The sequence below is a fragment of the Lissotriton vulgaris genome, chromosome 11 (assembly GCF_964263255.1).
Source record: "Lissotriton vulgaris chromosome 11, aLisVul1.2, whole genome shotgun sequence".
NCBI lineage: Eukaryota > Metazoa > Chordata > Amphibia > Caudata > Salamandridae > Lissotriton > Lissotriton vulgaris.
Genome location: NC_141699.1, coordinates 826,333,832 through 826,356,561, shown reverse-complemented (window position 1 = coordinate 826,356,561; position 22,730 = coordinate 826,333,832). Strand labels below are relative to the sequence as shown.

General features: G+C 48.6%; 1 protein-coding gene across 2 annotated transcripts in view; it reads right to left on the bottom strand.

Moving 5' to 3' along the window:
* Positions 1 to 22,730, bottom strand: part of RYK (receptor like tyrosine kinase) — a 906,407-nt gene that overhangs the window by 449,536 nt on the left and 434,141 nt on the right. For both annotated transcript variants that reach the window (XM_086943935.1, XM_086943936.1), the window contains exon 7: positions 13,896 to 13,996. In XM_086943935.1, the coding sequence (XP_086800061.1) occupies positions 13,896 to 13,996 (101 nt within the window). The remainder of the gene's footprint in view (positions 1 to 13,895; positions 13,997 to 22,730) is intronic.

The window sequence follows — 22,730 nt, the reverse complement described above, 5'->3', positions numbered from 1 at the left end:
TGGGCAACATTTCTAGGGTGTCCGTTCCTCTATCCCTTCCAGTCTGCATTCTAAACTGTTGATGGTCAAAGGAGGACAAACTGTAGCCAAAGGGGGCAGTGTAACGCCAAGTGTTCAGGTAGTCTGCGTTCCACCAAACATGTGCGGGAAAGTAGAGCAACAGAAGCGCAGCGTGGACTGTTCTTCCATAATGTCAGTGTTGAAATGTAACACGGGGGCCCGAAAAAACATGTAAGGAACACAATGGACTTTGAGACGTCTTGGTGTACATACAAACGCAATAGCAAGAACAAATCAAAAGGATAAATAATCCAAAATGGAGTTGTACATAAGCATTGTGAACCAAGTGTGGACTTACTGCAATTTCATGACTTAAGATTTCTTCAAAGAAAAAACTTGCAAACATCTGAGCCCAACACTTGATGGCAGGTGTATGCGTAGCATGTGAATCTAAAGCCACATATGCAAGGAACAGGGAACTTGCTCATTTTATTAGCTGAAGTCTCAGAAAGAATGTCCAGATTTCTGTTCAAATTTCTTTAGTAAATGTATTTATATTCTTTTTTTTAAATTATTTTATTGGCATCACATAAGGGTATACAAATCAATTCATAACATACATATATATATATATATATATATATATATATATATATATATATATATATATATATATATATATATATATATATATATATATATATATATATATATATATATATATAGTTATCTTTAAAGCACTTTCAACAAATCCAAATACATATACAAGGGAAAAAACAGGAAAACAAAATGAATAATAATCCTAATCATAAACTGGTATAACTAATCAGATAGATTCCAAATATTGGGTTTTTAAAACAAAGTCAACTTTTTATTGCATCTTTGCAGACATTTATGCATGATAGCAAGAAAAAATATGTTTCTTTATCTTGTTTAAGCTATATCGCGAGATCCATAGGGCCCCAAATTTTCTCATTCTTGATCATAGGACCTATACCCCTAGCCTTTGCAAGAGCAAATTCCATATCATAAGTTCCTTTGACAATAGACCACCTATCACTGATGGGTTGGAGGCAGCGGGGAAACCCACATCCGAGCAATAGCCAACCTAGCTGCCAACATCATAATTGAGAAAGACCGTGCCAGAGCTGGTTTATCCACCTGATAACCTAACATTTCCAAGATCGTCAAAGAAGATCCCAAACCAAATTTACTGTACAACACTTGACCAATCTTCTGCCAATAAGACCGCAATTTCGGACATTCTACAAACATATGGATAAGATTTGCAATCCAAGTCCCACATAGGGCATCTAGTCTTTTCCCCCCTATTATTACCTCCTGCCCATTTATCAATCCTTTCAGGTGTATAGTACAACATAGTAATTGTACGATAGGGTTGTAGTTGCAGACTCACAGAATGTACTGAGTCGCTTATATTACCCAAAGCCTGAGTGATCGTACCAGTTATTATAGTAATATTTAACATTTGGCTCCAACGTGCCGCTAATTTTACACAACCATCTACTTTAAAACTCATCAGCAGTTTATACATATTATCTATATGGGATTTAGTTTTCTTGGTATATAAAAGATCCCATATCGGGGATTTAGTAATCATATTTGGATCCACGTTCTTCTGCAAATAATCCCTTATCTGTAAATATTTAAACTGTAGATTAGTAGGCAGCTTGTCTTGAAATTGTAAGACTTCAAATGTTTTAATCCCTCTTGCATCATACAAATCGCTCAAGCATAAAATCCCATGTTTAGACCAAGATCTGCCCCTATCATCTTGAAATATTTCCGGGAGCATTGGGTTTCCTCAAAGTGGGAAATTAGTATGATTCAAATACAGATCACTTTTGGCAGCCATAGCCCGACATATAAACACACTGTCTCTAATGGTCTTAAATTTGACACGTTTAAAATAATTTGGATCAATAATGAGATATAGAATACATAAGCTATCATTGCCTAGCATCAGTCTATATAAAGAGTCCTTCCGGTCAATCCCCAGATGAGGACAAAAACCCAGCGAACGCTGCCCAAAAGTAGACTCTAAATTCTGACAGACCAAGACCACCTTGTTTATAAGCTAATTTAAGCAGGTCAATGGCACGAAGTGCCTTCTTGAAGCCCCAAAAAAAACAACTCGGGACTCCATCCAATTAAAAAATATATATATATTAGGAAGACGTAAGGGAATAAATAGCCAAAATAAATATAATAATTTGGGAAGTATTTTCATCTTTAATAAATTGCATCTTCCCATAAGCCCTATAGGGAGTTTATGCAATTGTTTTAGCGTTTTACCAGTTTCAACTAATAGAGGAGTATAGTTTAAAGATATTATTTGGCGGACTTTAGTAGAGACCTTAACACCCAAATACGTCACTGTAGTACAACTCCCTGTAATTGGAGAGCTAGGTTTAAAATTAATAAGAACCTGTGTTTTGTTAGTGTTTAATTTGTACCCAGACACTGATCCAAATTAAATTGCAGCCCTCTCGATAGCTGGAACAACTTCTACTGGATTGGTAGAAAAGATTGCCAGATCATCCGCGTAAGCTGTTATTTTCAGACTGCTAGTATCAGTTCTAAGTGATTTGATGTATTTATTAGCTTGCAAAGTAGGTATAAACGGCTATATATAAAGAGCGAATAAAAGCTAAGAGAGAGGGCAACCCTGCCTCATCCCACAAGAAATGTCAAATAAGGTAGAATATGATCCAGAATATGAAAGCTTAGCTGTGGGTTGATAGTATAAGGCGCAAACCCACTGTCTGAACTGCCTCCCAAGGCCAAATGCATTCAATTCAGCCCATAGAAATTCTCACCCAACCTTGTCAAAGGCCTTTTCGGCATCCAATAGGATCATACCTAGACCCACCCCTTCTTTCTCAGCATAATCGAATGCCCCAATGGCCATGTTCACATGTGCTGTAGTATAAAACCGTGTTGAATATCATTGGGGCAAGTAGATTTGCAAGAATTTTCGAAAAGATCTTCGCATCTGTATTTATGAGGGAAATGGGTCGCTATGATCCACAATCTGTGTTTTGCCCTTTTTAAGAAAAAAAACAATCTCAATCATGTTCCATGACTCTGGCACCTTACTGTCTATACCAATAAATTGAACAACTCCGCTAAGTGGGACAAGCAATGTACATTTAAAAACTTTATAGAACTCAATAGGTATCGAATATGCTACTTACCAGTATGCATCTGTTCTAGGCATGTAGGGCTACTGACATTCATATCTTGTGCATAGATCGCCGCCTGGTGTTGGGTCCGGATGATCGCACATTGTTGTCCTGGAAGAGTCATCGAAGTATCAAGAGATAGGTGGCTCCTCCCCTGGACTACAGTGCGCATGGGCATCGACTCCATCCCCAGATTGTTTTTTAGCCATTGTGGCAAAGATGGAGTTAAACTATGTGAATGATGACCATGCTAGAAGTATGTGTGAAAAACTGCAGCCGCTACAGGCGCCGGGAAGGAGGGCGGGCGATATGAATGTCAGCAGCCCTACATGCCAAGAACAGATGCATACTGGTAAGTAGCATATTCGGTTCGAGGCATGTAGGCTGCTGAATTCATATCTTGTGCGTAGAATACATAGCAGTCCCTCCATTAACGGCGGCCGCCTGTGCCAGCTGCAGCAGTTTGGAAAAGTGTTTTTAGAACAGCCTTCCCTACAGTTGCCTGCTGTTTGGAGTGCACATCAACACAGTAGTGTTTTGTAAATGTGTGTGTGGTAGACCATGTGGCTGCTCTACATATGTCTTCTAAAGGAATATTTCCAAGGAAAGCCATTGAGGCCCCCAGCTTCCGGGTGGAGTGGGCCCTCGGTGGAATGGTGAGAGTGTGCTTGGCTTTCTGATAGCAGATCTGAATACATTTAACGATCCACCTGGCTATACCAGCCTTGGAAATGGGGTTGTCTTTGTGTTGTGGCGAAAAGGCAACGAATAGTTGTTAAGTCTTCCGAAAATCTTTGGTCCTATCAATGTAGAACATTAAGGCCCTTTTGACGTCAAGTGTGTGGAGCTCCGGATTTTGGAAGAACACAGGTAGTTCTATAGTCTGGTTGATATGGAACTGAGAAACCACCTTAGGAAGGAACTTGGGGTTAGTGCGAAGCACCACCCTGTTGGAATGAATATGAATAAATGGCTCTTGGATAGTTAGTGCCTGGAGTTCCCTAACTCGTCGTAGCGATGTAATCGCTATAAGGAAAGCCACTTTCCATGTTAAGAACTGAATCTCACATGAGTGCAGTGGTTCGAAAGGGGGACCCATCAGCCTGGTGAGGACCACATTTAGATTCCACTCGGGAGCTGGTGGGGTCCGCGGTGGAATGACTTGTTTGAGTCCTTCCAGAAAGGCTTTAATGGCCGGCACTCTGAAAAGTGAGAGGTGCTGTCTGTTTTGGAGATAGGCAGCCATTGCGGATAGATGTATCCGAATGGAAGCAGAGGCCTGATTACATTTGCACAGATGTAAGAGATAACAAATGATGTTCTGAATAGATGCATCCAGCGGGTCAATGTTGTGGTCTGCACAATAAATGACAAACCGCTTCCATTTTGCCGCATAGCATGCTCTGGTGGTGGGCTTTCTTGCCTCCTTGATTATGTCCATACAGTCAGGAGGTAAGTTGAGGTAGCCAAACTAAGACCTCAGGAGCCAGATCTCCAGGTTGAGCTGTTGCGGATCTGGATGCTGAATGTCGCCATGGCTCTGCGTCAAAAGCCTGGGTGTGAGGCACAGCCTTTGATGCGGTACCACGGACAGTTCCAGAAACGTGGTGTACCATTGGTTGGCGAGCCCACGTTGGAGCAATCAAGATGAGAGTCATCGAGTGCTGCCTGAGCTTGCGTGCCACCAGCGGTATTAGAGGTGCTGGGGGAAAAGCGTACGCAAATTTGCCTGACCAGTTCATCCATATCGCATTGCCCTACGACTGTGGGTGTGGGAACCTGGTGGCAAAGCTTGGGCATTTGGCGTTTTCCTTTGTGGCGAACAGGTCTATCTCTGGATGACCCCATCTTAGGAAGTACGGGTGGACTACTGATGGATGTATCTCCCACTCGTGCATTTGGTGGCTGTACCTGCTGAGCAGGTCCGCCATCTGATTGTCCTTGCCCGGGAGGTGTTCCGCCATGAGGAAGATGTTTCTTTGAATGGCCCACTTCCACATGCTTTGAGCCAGATGAGACAACTGTGGAGAGTGTGTACCTCCCTGCTTCTGGATGTAGTACATGGCCGTCATGTTGTCCGTCCGGATCAACACGACCTTGTGGCACAGATGTACCTTGAATGCTTTCCTTGCCATGAAGATAGCCATCAGTTCTAGAACGTTGATGTGCATCTTCCTTTGCTGTGGTGTCCATAGTCTCTGCACAGTGTAATGGAGTACATGAGCTCCCCAATCCTGGAGAGAAGCGTCCGTCGTCAGAATGATCTGTGGCACAGGCTCCTGGAACGGTCGTCCCTTGCAAAGGTTTTGTGGATTCCACCAATGCAGAGAGTTGTATGCACGACCGGTTACCAACACTAGGTCTTTCAACTGTCCTTGAGCCTGAGTCCACTGATGTGCTAAGCACTCCTGAAGTGGACGCATGTGTAGTCTCGCGTGCAGGACTATGGAGATGCAGGAGGCCATCATGCCTATCAACTGCATGAACACTCGAGCTGGAAGTGAGTGTTGAGGTCTGAATTTTTGTATCAGCGATTGAATACTGCTGACCCTTACTGAATTTGGCTGTGCTGTGGCTGCCAGAGTGTTTATGGTCGCACCCAGATACTGCCGTATGTGGGCAGGTTGCAGGTTGGACTTTGGGTAATTCAGTGAGAATCCCAGATTGTGAAGAAGGTGAATGGTGTGGGACATGTGGGCGGCACACTGCTGGGCTGACTTTGCCTGGATTAGCCAGTATTCCAGATAAGGGTAGACGTGAATGTTTTGTCTCCGTAGGTGCGCCGCCACCGTCGCCAGGCACTTTGTAACTACCCTGGGTGCATTGGTGACTCCGAAAGGTAGAACCTTGAACTGGTAATGCTTGTTTTGGATGGTGAACCGGAGGTATTTTTTGTGTGACGGGTGCAGCGGAATATGAAAATAAGCATCCTTCAGATCTAACGTTGCTAGAAAATCCCCCTGACTGAGCAACGGTAGGACTTGTTGCAGCGTTAGCATGTGAAAGTGCTCCAACAGAATGTACGGATTGAGGGGTCTGAGGTCCAGTATGAGTCTGAGGGACCCATCCTTCTTTGGTATCAAGAAGTACAGTGAGTAAACTCCTGTGCCTCTTTCGTCCACAGACACAAGCTCGATTGCCCCTTTTTGCAGCATGACGAGTACCTCCTGCTGCAATAAGTGCAAATGGTCGGCGGACATAGGACGGTGTCTTGGGGGTATGTTGGGTGGAGTGGATGTTAACTCCAGACAATAACCGTACTGGATAAGCTGTGTGACCCACCTGTCTGTGGTGATGGACTTCCAGACTGGCAGGAACTGATGAAGTCTCCCCCCGACAGGTGTTGTGTGGTCGGGGGGCAGTGACAAGGCGTCACTGTTTGGTAGTGGCGGAGGATCTGGAGTTGTTGCTTCCACGACCTCTGCCTTTGGCGCGGTTTCCACGATATCCACCCCGACTTTACTTGGTGCAAGTGTTCTGCGTGCCGCCTTTATAGTACTGTGTTGTTTGGGAGAGCTGGCCTCTGGAAACACCTCTATTGCTTGAGCGACGAAAAGAACCACCCCGGAACTGCTGGGACTGCAGGGCCTCCATAGACTTAGCAGTGTCAGTGTCTTTTTTGATTTTTTGATTCTGATTGAGAATGGTGGTCTGTATTTTTAGCTTGAACCCGGAGATTCTGAGCCAGGCATGTCGTCTCAGCATAACACTAGTGTTAACTGCTCTGGCCGCAGTGTCTGCTGCGTACAGTGCGCATTTGATAGAAGCATTAGATATGAGCTTCCCTTCTTGGATGAGCATCTCAGCTGCCTCTTTATATTGATCTGGGAGGTGCTGTAACGGGGTCTCAAGTGTGTCGTAGTGTGTCCTGTCATACCTGGCTAGAAGAGCCAGAGTGTTTGAAATGCGCCAGATATTGGCCGCTTGAGCTGCCACCCTTTTCCCTGATGGTCAAACACCTTAGATTCTTTATCTGGGGGAGGAGCATCACCAGTCGTTTGAGATTTAGCCCTCTTCATGGCGTTAGAAACAACAAGAGAGTCCAACGGCAACTGTCCCTTGATGCAAGTAGGGTCACTAGGCGCCAGTTTATATTTTTTCTCAATCCTGGGGTTTATCACCCTGGTTCTTGTAGGCTCCTTAAAGATTTCCCCAGCATGCTTCAAGACACCCTTCAGCATAGGCAGAGTCTTGACAGTCCTCTCAGACGGAAAAGGTGTCAAAAAGAAAGTCTACTTCAATGGGGTCAGCATGGAGCTGGTTCAATGAGGGCATTAAATGCAGCCGAATCCTCAGTGGGCGATGTTTTTACCGCATACATTCTGAGGTAAAGTGAGGGTCACCTGGGTCAGCAGCAGCTGCCCAGGGTTCATTGTTATCATCTGTATCAGTATAGACAGGATAGCTGTATTCATCATCATCATCGCCTTCCCCAATGTCCACATCCGAATAAGTAGGTGAGACATCCTTGCCATGCGGAGACACCGGTTCTACAAGAACGGCCGAAGTAGAGTCCTTCTTCTTCTTCAGTGGAATTTTGTAGGACTCCATTGGCTGTTCCGGGGCGATTTTCCACTTATAAATGGAAGGTCTGCCTGTTTCGGCATCGATAAAGTGTTCCTGTTGCTCTTCCAACAAGGATTGTCGATGCTTTATGGCCGGGACCGACGTTGTGGCCTTTGGCACCGAAAACGCCTTCTTGGGCACGTCGGTGGTTATCTTAGGGGCGAAAGCCTTCGGCGCTATTTTTGGCGGCAGCGTGAAGTGGATGGGCGTCAACGTTTTCTGAGGTTTGTCGGCAGGCTTCGAAGGTGGAGGATCTTTAGGCCCGACACCAGAGGCCTTGTCCTTGATGCGTTTCAGGGAGTCTGCCACCTGCTTTGTGAAGGAGGCGGAGGTTGCGTCGACTCGACTGATTCCTCTGAGGCACCCCCAGACATGGACTCGTGGGCCGGTCCGCTCTTGGCCTTGTCCTGTCGACGCGGAGGTTCGAGAACCTTGGGATCACTGAGTCCTTTTTCGGTGTCGACTGTCTTCGGCGCCGATTTGTTCGGGTCGACTGCCTTGACTTTTGCCTTGGGTGCGCAAGACTTCATCTCGATGCCCTTGAGCGGTTTCTTCGGGTCGATAACGGCCTTCTGCTTTGTCTGTGCCTACAGATCCGAGGACTTCGAGCCGACCAAAGCAATATGCACTTTTGGTTTCGATGTAGGCACCAGTGCTTTCACTTGCGTCGAGACCGGAGCTTTTACTTTCGGTTTCGATTTTGCAGGTTGCGGCTCCATAGTAATGTCCGAAGCCGAGCCCGAAGGCGGGGCCGTAGAACTTATTGGAAGATCTTGGGTAAGACCTAGTGGCGATCCCTCGACCTGAGCCTTAGGAAGCGTTTCGACCCCAATGTCAGTTTGAGTTAGCTCCTCGCGCGAGCCATCTTCGATGGCCCCAAAGGCCCCGTTGTCGTCTCCTACCTCGTCGACGACTTCTTCCACTTCGAGTATTTCAACATCCTCGTCGTAGTTGGAGTCAACCTCCGACGCGGGATTAGACAGGTTCTCACAAACTTCCCGGTCAGCTCCGTCATCATCCCCGGCATCGAATATGTCCACAGGCGCCGGTGCAGTGTGCTGGGCCTCCTGGCGCGCAGCCCGTCGATGCTTAAGCGTCTTCTTGGATGGAAAACTGGAACAAGCCATGCAGCTGGCTTCATCATGATCCGGCGACAGACACTTGTTGCACACCGGATGGACGTCAATGTGGGGATACTTGGAGTTGCACACAGGACATCTTTTGAACGGGCTCCGTTCCATGATAGTTCGTCGATAAGGCCTCTAGCGTCGACCGGGCCTTCAGCGCCGAAAAGCACGTGGCTCTGTTGGAAATCCGGCTCCGAACGGAGCTGGAAGTAATCGGGCACCGAACGCTAGACTATACCGACGAAAAACTAAAGGCCTTTTGGCCTAAGAAACTTTTATATCGATTCCGACAGAGTTAACCAATATACATCCAAACCCAATGGCGGAAAAAAACAATCTGGGGATGGAGTCGATGCCCATGCGCACTGTAGTCCAGGGGAGGAGCCACCTATCTCGTGATACTTCGAAGACTCTTCCAGTTCAACAATGTGCGATCATCCGGACCCAACACTAGGCGGCGATCTGTGCACAAGATATGAATTCAGCAGCCCACATGCCTCGAACTGTATCTACCCCTGCAGCTTTGCCTGAATGTAGTGCAGAAATAGCTGTACTTATTTCTTCCAATAATACAGTGTCATCTAATAATGTTGACTCATCACCACTTCAAGCCGGAAGGTTACTTCCAGCAATATATTGTATGATATCCTCTTTATCTACTATAGCCGAAGACGAGTAAAGGTCCTGATAGAAAAAAGAAAACTGTTCCAAAATAGTTTAGATTTGGTTATGTAAAGAACCATCTGCACCCCTCATAGCACTAATTTTAGTTTGAGCCTTTGCTTCTGCAGATTGAAAAGCTAGGACTTTACCAATATGCTCAACATATTCATACTGTACCTGACAACATTTATTGTACCTTTCCGCTATTTTATCCCCAAATAGTCTTTTCACCGCCATTCTTGCATCTAGTACAGTGACATTGTATTACCGCCTCAACATGTTGCTTTTCCCTATTTTGCAAAACAATAATCAGTGTCTCCATATTACTTTTTTTTGTTTGTTCTGTTGCCAGATATATTGTTGAGTCACTCCTCTAACATAAGCCTTCATAGTGTCCCAGACAATCAATGGGGAAGCTGTCCCTACATTTTCCTTAAAAAAAAACCTCAAATTGTTGTTTCATACTGGATACATATTCCCCATCAGTGAGCAAGTATCTAGGAAATGAAAATGGTCTAACATTTTTAGCTTCAGGAATAACTGTAAAAGATAGCAAAATAGGGTTATGGTCAGATGTCACCCGGGGACAAATAACAATATCTAACCCTAATGTAAGACTGTCAGAAATCCAGGCCATATCTATTCTAGAATAAGATTTGTGCGGGCCGAATAGTAAGTGTAACCCGGGATAAGTGGATACACCTGTCTACAAGCATCTTGCAAAGAATGTAATCAAGCCATTTCAAATATAGCAGCCCTAACTTTTAGCAATTCTAATAGTACCCCCTTTTTTTGTCGAGTCAATGTTATAGTTCATAACAGTTAAAATCACCCATTATCAAACATATCCCATCCCAATTCAACAGCTCTGAATTAAAAAAGTCAAACATACCAGGATCCTCAGTATTTGGTCCATATATTGAGTCCAATACATATATGTTGACTCCGATTTCTATTTGGGCCAGAGCCCAGCGACCCTTTGGGTCAGCCATTGTCTTAAAAACTTTACAAAAAAATCTTATCTTTTAATGTAGGAACTGCTTTCGTAGATTTTGTTTGGGAAGTGCTAACGATTGTCTCATATCCCAGATGCTTTAACAAATGGCGGTCTTTATAAGCCAAATAAGTTTGTTATCAGAGCTAATGCGGTTGATGCAATTTTAACTCTTCCTGCATCAATTACCGTTTATTGGCACTGTTGAGACCAGACACGTTCCATGCCATACATGTTATCTTAGCCATACTGAGTTAGATTCTTTATCAATATTCCCCTACATATAGAAATTAAATTTAAGAAAAACAAAGAAGAAAACAGAGCCTGATAACTTATTACGGAGCTCTTGTGATGCCTACATTTTACCCTAGTGATGTCTTTTTTTTATTTTTGCCCCCCACCCCGTGCCCCATCTAGACCTCCCTCTGACCCGAGAGACCCTAGAGAACCCCACCCCCTCCCTGTTACTTGAATGAGGAATCCTCCCTTTAGCCAGCTGCCGATAGATGGGCAGCCCTCCAGAGCCACCCCAATGGGGAACCGCCCCACACCCAAGCACACACCCCAGTTGAAAAAGATAACAGGAGGAAAACAGTATCTTTAAACTAATCCAAGAACACTAGTTATCAAGTAACTAGAAAAACATATGTATCATTTTTGGGACTTCTGAGCAGCTTCCATTTGCCATTTAGTAATGGCCGATTTAACCTCATGTTCCTCGTTGAAAAAGTAAGAGCGTCCATCTTTGAAGACCTTCAAGCGTGCCGGTTCTTGTAAAAACACAGGGGCCCCAGTGCCTTTAGCGGATCAATTGACTGACGGAGCTGCCAGCAACTATCCATAGTAGTTTAACAGAAATCCGATCTGGCAAAAAAAGTGACAGACTCCACAGTAACAGGTGTATTGGGTCGAGCTTTAAGGGCAACTGCCTGTCTCAGTTAAAAGTTCCCAAAAAAAAAACATAAATGGACAGGGGTATCTACTTTTCTGATTATGCTTAACTGCTGGGAGCCTACGTACTCTCTGCAACTGAGAATCCTAGTCCAATCTGGAAAGTCAGGAAACTTCTTTTGAAATAACTGAACAAGGTAGGCCCTGGGATCTGGTCCTTCCACTCCCTCAGGAAAACCAATTAAGCGCAGGTTGTGGCGTCGTCGATTTTCTAAATCCTCTAGTTTAAGCTGAAGGGTAGAGATTTGATTAGCCTGCTTCTGGACCATACGCTCCATGGGCTTACGGTTTGTTCCGTCTCTCCAACTCTCTGTTCTAACTGATACGTCACTAGCAAGAGTTCCAACTTTTACTGACGTCTCCCGCAGGAGTTGTGACATCCTATCTGTATCTGATTTCACCTGCGTATAGTGACCTTGAGCTTCAGTTCGTTTATCTCTCGAAAAATGCATTATCGAGGCAAGTGTCGGATCAGGATTGGAATCAGCCCGGATATCCAAAGACTGTGTTGTTCTCACTGTGACTGCTGTAGCTGTAGCTGCTGAGGTAGAGGCCAGTTGAGTACTAGCCCCTCTCTATTCGACTTTCAGCTTGCTTTCTGACCGGATTATTGCCCACCATGTTAGATTCAGAGTTATTATGATTAGGGCTGTTGCCAGAAATTCGGGAGACCATACTTTTCACTCCTCCCCTTGCTTGGACCGACTTACGAAGAGAGCTATTTTCTGAATTGCATTTCCCATGCATATTAATTTGGGATGAGCTCTGTAAGTTGTCCTGCCTCTGGGGTGTTTTCCTATTTTTAGCCTTGATTTTCTTTCCAGGAGGGGTCCTATTTGGTCTTACTCCATCTTCCGCTCCTACTTCCACTGTTGGAGCTGCCAAATTATCATCTCTATGGGACGCCAACTCTTCCCATTTATCCAAGGCGTTACTCTGTATCTCTCCACTTTCAGCGCCAACATTATCAGCTACTTTATTATCCGTGATCCCCAATTTATTATTCTCAGGTAGACCACCCATCAGCTCCAATTGAGACTGGCTCATTAATTCACCCATGTCCGTGTCCACATCCGGTGAGTTCACTGGTACAGGAATAGCCTGGCTGCCCTCTAAAAACACATCATTCTCAGTCTCAGTTTTTGCAACTCTCTGTGTACCGGCAGCACACCCACTGCTGGCTTCAGTACTACATTGTATCCCTAACGTCGGGACAGCTCCCAACAATGTATCTGATATTTTGTTGCTATCATCTGTCAGACTCACCGACCCATCCGCAAGCAGCTCAGCAACCTCTCCTGTCTGAAACAGACGCAGTATCGGTTTGTCGAGAAGTGATCCTCCAGTTTTCTTCTCCACCTTGTTCACAGCAACAGCTCCGCTCATGTCCCCTCCTGAATCATTATTAGGATTAGCAAGAGCAAGAGCTCGACCAGCCCGTGTCCCCCTGGGAGGATTCTTCAGAGGCGCCATGTTCTGCCACGTAAGCAGCGTAACCGGGAAACCAAAGAGCAGCCCTGGCCAGTTGCAAGTTGACCGGTAACCTGACAGCCACCGTAGCGATCTAACCGCCAGCAGTCCACCTCTGCCGCTAGCTACACCAATCGCCTGCATGCGCCCTCAATTTTCTCGAGCCCTGCAGTTTTCTTCAGCTTCTCAGGTCGGTAAATTCAACTCTCCATTTTAAAGCGAGTAACGCGCCAGCCGCTCGTTATCTCCTCCGCTTTCCAAGGACGTGCAGTTTCGGCGAGCCGCCAGGGTTTGGAGAGGCTTTCCCGTGCGGTGAGCTCCGTGGCGGTGTCAGCCCGCCATCTTGCTCCTCCCCCAAAATTTAAACAATAAGCAGAAAAAATCCTTCACTATTGATATCTTCATCTAAGGCAATTTCGGATTTCACCCACACCCCCAACAACCTCTTTGTCCAAACCCCTGAACATGACCAACTAGAATTTATTTTTAATGTAGTTTTGAAGAGTACAAGTGTACCATCCTTACCGCCACAGTAACAGCACTATTCCTAATCTTTTAAGCCCCCCCCCCCCGTATAGCTTGTCAGGGGCACTTAGGGTTTGTGCAGAAGGCGGAGTTGCACTTGTTTAAACAGATTATCTATTTTCTTCTTGGTGATCACAGCTTATCCCTTCTGAGCATGTTTCTTGTGTCTGTTCTTCATCTCTTACATCTCAGTCATGTTTTAGCTTTTTCATTTCTATCAACCAGTGCAGTATTCGATTTTTAGAATAACTTCAAACTATATATGTTTTTGAATACAGACCACTGTTTCAACTGGAAAGAACAGATCAGTTAGCGCATACATGGTTATTCATTACATTTATCTTAAACCGCAATCAGTTTGCAGTAAATTATTTCAAACAAATTAACTCTTACTGGTGACTGGGGTGGCATTGTTAGGTGTGTCCGCTCGAAGGTATTGTGTGGTTTGTGTGGAGGGCTGAGATAACCCTTGGGAGCTTCCACTGTCGCTCATGCTGAAAGAGGAAAAGACAAAAACAGAATATTACAGTCAACTAATATTTTGACAATTATGCAGAAGTATCTTTCTTCATAAGGGGGCATCCAACATGAGCAAGGCTAAATATACTACAGATAATCACTAGAAGCATTCATACAATTACTAGCTCATAATTCACAGGGGTAGTTACATTAGCCTTGGTTTCATCATAATTAAAGTCTCCAAACTTTGCAAATGAATGTATATATGATGCTTCCTTCGATGATTTTAATGCTAGCATACACCTTTTGGGGCATTATACAATTGTTACAGTTTATTACTCGGTAGGTTTCAAAGGTGCTAGCTTTCAGCACAGGTAGATCTGGTGGCACTTTCAGGCAACGCTTGGTACAGCAGAGGTAAGAAGGGGCACCAATAAAACATTAGTGGAAGGAGGTGAGTCAATGACCATGACTTACTTATTGGTATGGGAATTTTCCCAGGGAACAATCGAGAAAGGCCAACACAATAGGAATGGGCGCTTATTTACAAAAGGAGAAATCCAATCAAGCAGGAGTGGCATCAAGCTAGATGTTTTAAGTATGAGGGTTGCAATCTTAGAGTTGATTGGATAGATGACAAGGTTAACAGAATGCCATCTTATTTTGTAGACCTTGATCACTGGAGATGTTAGAGCAAGTTAGCAGCAGCTTGGGTGTGACGAAGAAACGCTGGAGGCACTGAGTAGCGCCACTGAATTATACACTTTCGAGCCAGCTGTGTGTGTTAATATTTTGTCAGCAGTGTGTTTGTGCTGGTCAAGGTGACGCAGATCTAACAAGTGGATATTGGTCTATAAGCCAGGTGAACTATACAGAGGGCTTTGGGTTTGATGCTTCTTGCCCGGTGCCTGCTACTAATCTGGCTGCACTGCTTTTATTGTATATAAATCCTGCAAATAAGCAAGTTTTTAGTCTGCAGAGAAATAGGGCTGGAAAGGATTACACCGTAGAGCAGAAGTTTGTTTATTTTGCTGCATTGTTTCAAAATACTGAGGCACAAATGAACAGTTAATTGTGAAATTTTCAGGGCAGAGATTCTAAGATTTTCTCAATAGATCAGGGAGGTACTGTGCACCTAGAAAGACAAGGGTGCTGATGGAAAGAAGGCTGTAGCAACCAATGATTCAATGTCAATGTTGGTAGTCTTCTTCATCTGAGTTTGTGTGAGGAGTTTAATATATAGAGTGAACTAAGCCCTTACGGGTGACAGAGCACTTTACAATAATAAAAATGTAGATAGTTATGATACAAACGATAGGTGATCTAAATAAAAATGCATACATAAAAATTGGTATAGTTACATAGGCAAGTAACAGGAAGAAAGAAAGGAACACAAGCATTCGTAAATATCAGTATGGGCGGAGTCCAATATGCATCAAGGCTGTGTGTAGAAGGTTGGGAGGCAGGAAAAACAGCTTGAATCGTTGTAATGTGGAGAAAGGCGTTGCAAAATAGAATGTAAAAAACGCAGCTAGGCAGGGGCATGGCCAACAGTCTTAGATGGCTGCTCACTAGCACGGCTCGGGTACCGGCTGCCCTAATCCCATAATTATCCTGACAATTATCCGGCCATAGGAGACTCATCTCGCGACACCAGTTCCCGGAGTGGGCCCGCGCATGGAGTAGCCCAGTCCAACCACGATTACAGCAGCGGGAAGAGATCAGTGCGGTTGTAGCCTGGCGAGGTGAGACGACCACGGGCTGGCGTGATAGAGTGCCCAGAAGGGAGAGTCGAGACCGGAAGGGCAGCCTGCGCACGGCCCGCACAGCAATCGGAGCGAGTGATCGCTGAATTAAGAAGAAACCAGCCTGGACAGATGTGTATTCATGCCTTCACCTTGTGGACCCCCAGTGAGCAGTAAGGCCCAACGTTGCAGCCGGTCTACTGGGGCCTCACTTTCCATCGCGAGGGGCAAGTTGCTGTGGGTGCGCCTCGGAGCTGGGTTGGCTCTCGCTATACTGCAAAGAGGCCGCTGCACCGGGAAAGTCCATAGAGATACAGTGGCAAACAGCGCACTACCATCACCTCTGGCAGAGTGAGAAAAGTGCTTCGTTGTACCCACGGATGGCGAACTTTGGAACCAACAGTGTCCTAACGAAGAATCAAGTTGCGGGTGGGGGTGAATCTGGCCAGTGAGCGGCAGTGTCCAGAAGGAAAGGGACTGCCTTGTTTTGCTTGGACAAAGAAGCCTCGTGTGGTATTGCCCCTCATCTGACATATTAAAAGAACACTGAAACGAGCTGATAAGCGACTGCCATCCCCAAGTCTCACTCGTTGAGCGGCTCTGACACGGTAAAGAGGGGGAAATCAGACAGGCCACGTAATGCTTACTGCGGTAGGTGGCGGTGAGTACCCCCCTAGCCGTGGTCCCTGCGACCGTGCGTCTAAAATGGCAACGAACAAGGGAGGTCGACATGCGCACCAACAAAAACTGGATACATTTGCATCCCTTAAGACACAAGAAGGAAGGCAACCATCTCTGGGTCCAGAACAAAACACCCAACAGCAGGAGGGCGAACAACAGCCACACATGCTCCAGGACGTCTTAGAAGCCATTAATGGAGTCCGTAATTCACTTGAGGTTTGTATTGACTCAGTTGCAACCAATGAATATGTGACGTTACATCGCATGCCATTGCTACGCCAACCTTTACCCCGACTTTGTCGGGGGAGCACTGGAATTTGGAATAGATTAATTTTCTATTACAACTCCATTGTGTGCAACAGTAGGGAAGGTGTTGGGAGGTAAATCCAACATCTTCTACCCAGTCCTGCACACCTTTTCCATTGCAACGGCATGCGATGTAATAGCATGCACTGTAACGGTTGCGTGGTAAAGGGTCTTTCCCGCAACAGACATATCCCCCTTAAAGCGGATATCCGCAAAATGAACTCATGGGTGAAAGAAGTAAAGGATGTCATGCAAGAACTTGTTAGGGTCGTATCAACGCTGAAAGGGCAGGTTTCGGAACTACAACACAAGACGGAGTTATCGGTGGTCAAGCTGGACGACTATGAGGGGAGGTTGCGACAGAATAATGTCTGCATCCTTGGGTGCCAGAGAGGGTGGAGCTACGGATCTCTTTGTCGAAGAATTGGTGACCAAGTATTTGCGACCTAAACACCTAACTACTTCTCCATCGAAAGAGCTGGGGGCACCGCCACGACCTATCCTGGCAATAGTGTTTAATTTCCGCGATCGAGACCATATCCTTCAGACGGCCTGCTGTGCCCCTCCTCTTAGACTTGATGCACAAGTTACTACTTGTGTAACGATATATCTGTAAGAGACATTAGTTAGTGATAGATTCCTTACCTTAGAATATCCCCAGGCGTCAGACTGGATCCGGAAATTTTTGCGTAGCAATACCCCTGCGCGTCGGTAGGCGTCGTCTGCGGCTCCGCGTCCGTCGTCAGCGTTGTTAGCGCCGGAATGACGTTGGAGTACTTAGACGCCGCCCATGCGCGCTGACATCAGTTCTGATACACAGCTTTTCCGCGCCAGATACGCAGAGCCATGATAGAACCAACACTGGTGCCATGAAACTAGGGCCCTGAAAGGGGATGACCTTAACCCTAGATATCGGTTCGCAGAACAGGGAGGATGGGTGGGTCGGTAAGGAATCTATCACTAACTAATGTCTCTTACAGATATATCATTACACAAGTAGTAACTTGTGCATCTGAAAGAGACACGTTAGTGATAGATTCCTTACCTTAGAATAGATACCCCAGCAATACCAACCCTGGTGGTGGGTCTGCGAACCAATATCACACCAGAAAGTCCTGGAGGACGGAACGGCCAAAGAAGCCATCCCTCCGGACTTGACTGTCCAGGCAGTAGTGTCTCGCGAACGTGTGCAGTGAGGCCCACGTCGCTGCCTGGCAAATGTCCTGTAAGGGGACTCCTCGGCCCAGGGCAGTTGTTGTTGCCGTGGCACGAGTGGAATGAGCCCGCAATCCAGCAGGGGTTCCTTTTTCGCCATGGAGTAACATGCCCGAATACACAAGATGATCCACAGCGGAATGGTCCTCTTGTGTACTGCCTTTCCCTTCTTCGCGCCCACGTAACCAACAAAGAGTTGGTCATCCACCCGGAATTGGCGTGTGCGATCTAGGTAATAGGAGAGCGCACGTTTTGGATCCAGGCGGTGGAGCCTCTTTTCCTCTTTCGAGGGATGCGGAGGTGGAAAGAAGGTGGGCAAAGTAATGGACTGCCCGATGTGGAAGGCCGTTACAACCTTGGGCAGAAAGGAAGGTCGTGTACGCAACACCACCTTGTCCGGATGAACACATAAGAAAGGTGGAGTAGAAGAAAGAGCCTGGCGCTCTCTCACCCTCCTGGCAGAGGTGATGGCGACCAGGAAAGCAGTCTTCAATGTGAGAAGACGGAGAGGATAGTTATGGAGCGGCTCTAAGGGAGCACACATCAGATAAGTGAGAACAAGATTCAAGTCCCACTGGGGCATCACAAAGGAAACAGGAGGAAACATGTGTGTGATGCCCTTCAGAAATCTATTTACAATGGGGGACTTGAATAAGGAAGGCTGATCAGGTAGCCTTAGGAAGGCGGAAAGAGCAGAAAGGTACCCTTTAAGAGTGCCCAGAGCAGAGCCCTGCTGGGCAAGGGAAAGAAGGAAGAGCAGCACTTCAGAAAGGGGTGCAGAGAGAGGATCCACAGCCTTTGCTGTGCACCATGCCACAAATCTGTTCCACCTGCAGGCGTATACTGACTTTGTGGAGGGACGCCTGGCTGCCAGAATGATATCACAGACTTCAGGAGGCAAGTCAAATGGCCTCAACTGTCACCGCTCAATCTCCAAGCTTGTAGGTGGAGACTGGACAGGTTCGGGTGCAGCAGCGTCCCCTGCTGCTGCGACAGAAGGTCCTCCCGAAGAGGCAGACGAATCGGGGGATCGGCTGAGTAGCTCGGGATACCAGTATCTTCAAGCCCAGTCCGGAGCCACAAGGATAACCTGGGCCCGGTCGCGCCTGATCTTCAGCACTCTGGGCAGAAGTGGTATAGGCAGAAAGGCGTACAATAGACGCAACTCCACTCGCGACGAAAGGAGCGAAAGGCACCCGATTGCTCGCGTGGAGCCGTGAGGCCCAAGGACTTGGCCGTAGCCCTGGAGTCCTTAAAACGTTCCAGCGCATGGTCTGCCTTGTCGCCGAAGAGGCGACAGCCATCAAACGGCCACGTCCGAGTTCAGACGCCGTTCGTGATCCATCATGCACCGTCGGCTGAGTTCGTCCGCCCTGGCATTCAAGAGAGCCTGCCAGGTGTTGAACCACCAGGGTCACGCCCTGATGTTCCAGCCATTGCCAGAGGCGCAGAGCCTCCTGGCATAGGGTCCACGACCCCACTCCGCCTTGTTTGTTGCAGTACCACATGGCGGTTGTGTTGTCGGTGAACACTTGCACTACACTCCCCCGGACAGAGGGGAGGAATGCCTTCAGTGCTAGACGAATCGCCCGCACCTAACAATGTTGATATGGAGCCGGGACTCCGCCGGAGACCAGAGGCCTCTGATCTCCGCCTCTCCCATATGGCCTCCCCAGCCCTGGAGGGACGCGTCCGTCACAAGCACGTGCTCCGGGTGGGGTAGGGAGAGGGATCTGACACTGACCCAGTCGCGGTCCGTGAGCCACCACTGCAGTTGTTTCGCAGTGCCCTCCGAGATCAAGACATGATCGGACAGGTGGCCTGATGCTGGGCCCACTGAAACTTCAGGACCCACTGCAGAGCCCGCATCCGCCACCTGGCGTGATGCACCAGAAGGATGCAGGAGGCCATCAGCTCCAGAAGCCGCAGCGTCAACCTGACCGAGACTCTGGATAACGGCTGGAAGATTGGAATCAGAGCCTGTATATCCCAAACCCGCTGTTCGGGCGGGTAAACCCGAAACTGCGCCGAGTCGAGAACCGCTCCGATGAAGAGGAGCTTCTGAGAGGGGCACAGGTGTGACTTCGGCACATTGATGGAGAACCCCAGCAAGTGCAGGAGGTCGGCCGTAGTCTGGAGGTGGCTGGCGACTGTCTGGGGCGAGCCCGCCTTCAACAACCAGTCGTCGAGGTAGGGGAAGACTGACACCCCTTGCCTGCGCAGATGAGCCGCGACCACCACCGCCATCACCTTCGTGAACGCTGGTAAGGCCAAAGGGGAGCACGGTAAACTGAAAGTGCTCTTGGCCTACCGTGAACCGCAGGTAACGCCGGTGGGCCGGCAGGACGGGGATGTGGAAATAAGCGCCCTGCAGATCCAACGCTACCATCCAGTCTTCCGGGTCCAGGGCAGCCAGGACCTGAGCCAAAGTCAGCATCTTGAACTTCCCCTTCCGGAGGAAGCCGTTGACGCTCCACAGGTCCAAGATAGGGCGTAGGCCCCCTTTGCCCTTCTTGGGTATCAGGAAGTTGTGGGAGTAACATCCACACCCTACTTCTGGCCCAGGAATGCGCTCGATGGCCCCCTTGGCCAAGAGGGCCGTGACTTCCTCTTGCAGAAGTTGCAAGTGATCCCCCGACACGCGGTGGCATTGCGGTGGCATGGATGGAGGGGACGCCTCGAAGGGGAGGGAGTAGCCCCTTCGGACGATCTGCAGCACCCACCAGTCCGAAGTGACTGTGCGCCAGTGGGAGAGGTGATGGCGAACCCTGCCTCCCACAGGCGTCACATGGGCCTGAAAACTCGGACTAGGAAGGTTGAGGCGGGTGCTGCTGAGGGTGGTGTGGACTGGCCTTGCCGTGGTCCCCGACCGCCGCCACGGCAGTTTCCACATCCGCCACCGCGCTGTTGAACATTCTGCGGCGCGTGGCTGGCAGTACGTGGGGGGACGCCCCTTCCGTGGCCACGAAAGGAGCGAAAGGCACCCGATTGCTCGCGTGGAGCCGTGAGGCCCAAGGACTTGGCCGTAGCCCTGGAGTCCTTAAAACGTTCCAGCGCATGGTCTGCCTTGTCGCCGAAGAGGCGACAGCCATCAAACGGCATGTCCAGGAGTGTGGCCTGGACATCGGCCGAGAAGTTGGCGGACTTCAACCAGGCGTGGCCTCGTACCGCCACTGTCGTTGCCATCGCCCTGCCCAGTGAGTCCGTTGTATCCAGCCCACACCGGATAGAAAAACGTGCTGCAGCTTGGCCGAGTTTAGCCTGGACCTCCTCCGGGCATTGTGGCAGCACCTCCGCCGCCCTAAGCTAACAGAAGAGAACATCTTCCCGAACTGTTCGTATCTCTTGGATTCCCTGTCGGGCGGGGCCGACAGGAATGCGGTCTGGGAGTTGGAGGCCTGGATGACCAGGCTCTTGGGTGTGGAGTGGGTGGACAAAAAGCATGGGTCGCCCGGGGCCGGGTGATAGCGTCTGGCCACGTTCCTATCCACAGGCGGACCTGTGGCGGGCTTGGACCAAGTGCCCACAAGAACGTCACACAAGGCCTCATTGAACGGCAGCAGAGGCTCACTGGAGCTTGCCTGCGGTTTGAGGACCTCTGCGAGGAGGTTAGTCCTCACGGCCGCGACGGGGAGCTTAAGGTTTAAGGCCTTAGCTGCCTTCGTCAACACTACACTATATGTAGAGCCCGCCTCCGAAGCCACAGTCGGAGGGGAGCTAAATCCAGTGTCTGGCGAAGTGTCAAGACCACTGGCCTCCCCAAGCTCATATGTCCAGTCGTGTTGAGACTGGCAATCCAGTGCCAGAGGGTCCTCGGACCCCTCCCAATCTTCCTCGTCACCTGTGTCCTGTAAACCAGGATTAGTAGACAGGGCCTCCTCGTGGAGATAAAAATCTCCAAAGGCCGACGGAATCGGCGCCCGAGTCGGACCGCAGGAAACATTGGGGACGGCAACCACAGTGGGCGCCGGGGGCGACACCTGTGAGGACGGCGCCGGTGAGGTTGTATGGTCGACCGGCGACGCCCCGGATCCGTATCCGGAGCCGGATCCGGATCCAGTGAGGTCCTGCAGCGCCGAGATCGAAGTCGCCGGCGCCGCCGGGGCCGAAGCACCCGACGGCGTCGGGGCCGAAGCACCGACCCGTTAGGACTACAGACTGAACCGTTGGGCCCGAAGGCGTCACGGGAACCGACTGAGGAGGGAGGGTCCTCATGGCCATGAGGTACCGCTCGATCTCCTCCGGCGTCGCGCCGTGCCCAGGGACCCGAAGGTGTGGGGCAGGCGGCGACGCTAGCGACTCCCGCGGAGCCGCGTGGGCGGTGTCGCCCGAGCCCCCGGCCGCATCGTGGGAGCCTCAGGGTGGGTCGGAGGACCGATGACGTCGCTCCGAGCTCTCATGCCTCTTATCTGAGGACTTGGAACCTGACGACCGGTGTCCACTCCTAGAGCTTCGATGACTCCGACCACGCGACCTGTCCCTCGACCTCCCGTGGGACCGGGACCTTGAGCGGTGCGGGCCGACTGCCTCAGCTCTTGTCGCTTGCGGGACCGCTCCCGCCTAGCCTTCGACGTCAGGGCCTGGCAGTCGGAGCAGGTTCGATCGTCATGGTCGAGGCCTAAGCACTTCAGGCACCGGCGATGGGGGTCCGTGACCGACATCAGTCGATCGCACTTCGAGCAGGGCTTGAACCCGGGCATCCCTACCGGCACCGACAGAGTCGAAGACTCGACAAAAAAGAGCGATCAAAAGATCAAAAAGTTCAGTCAAAAATTAACTGGGGGTAGGGCTTCTCCGGATCTGCGCTAGCTGGCGCGGAAAA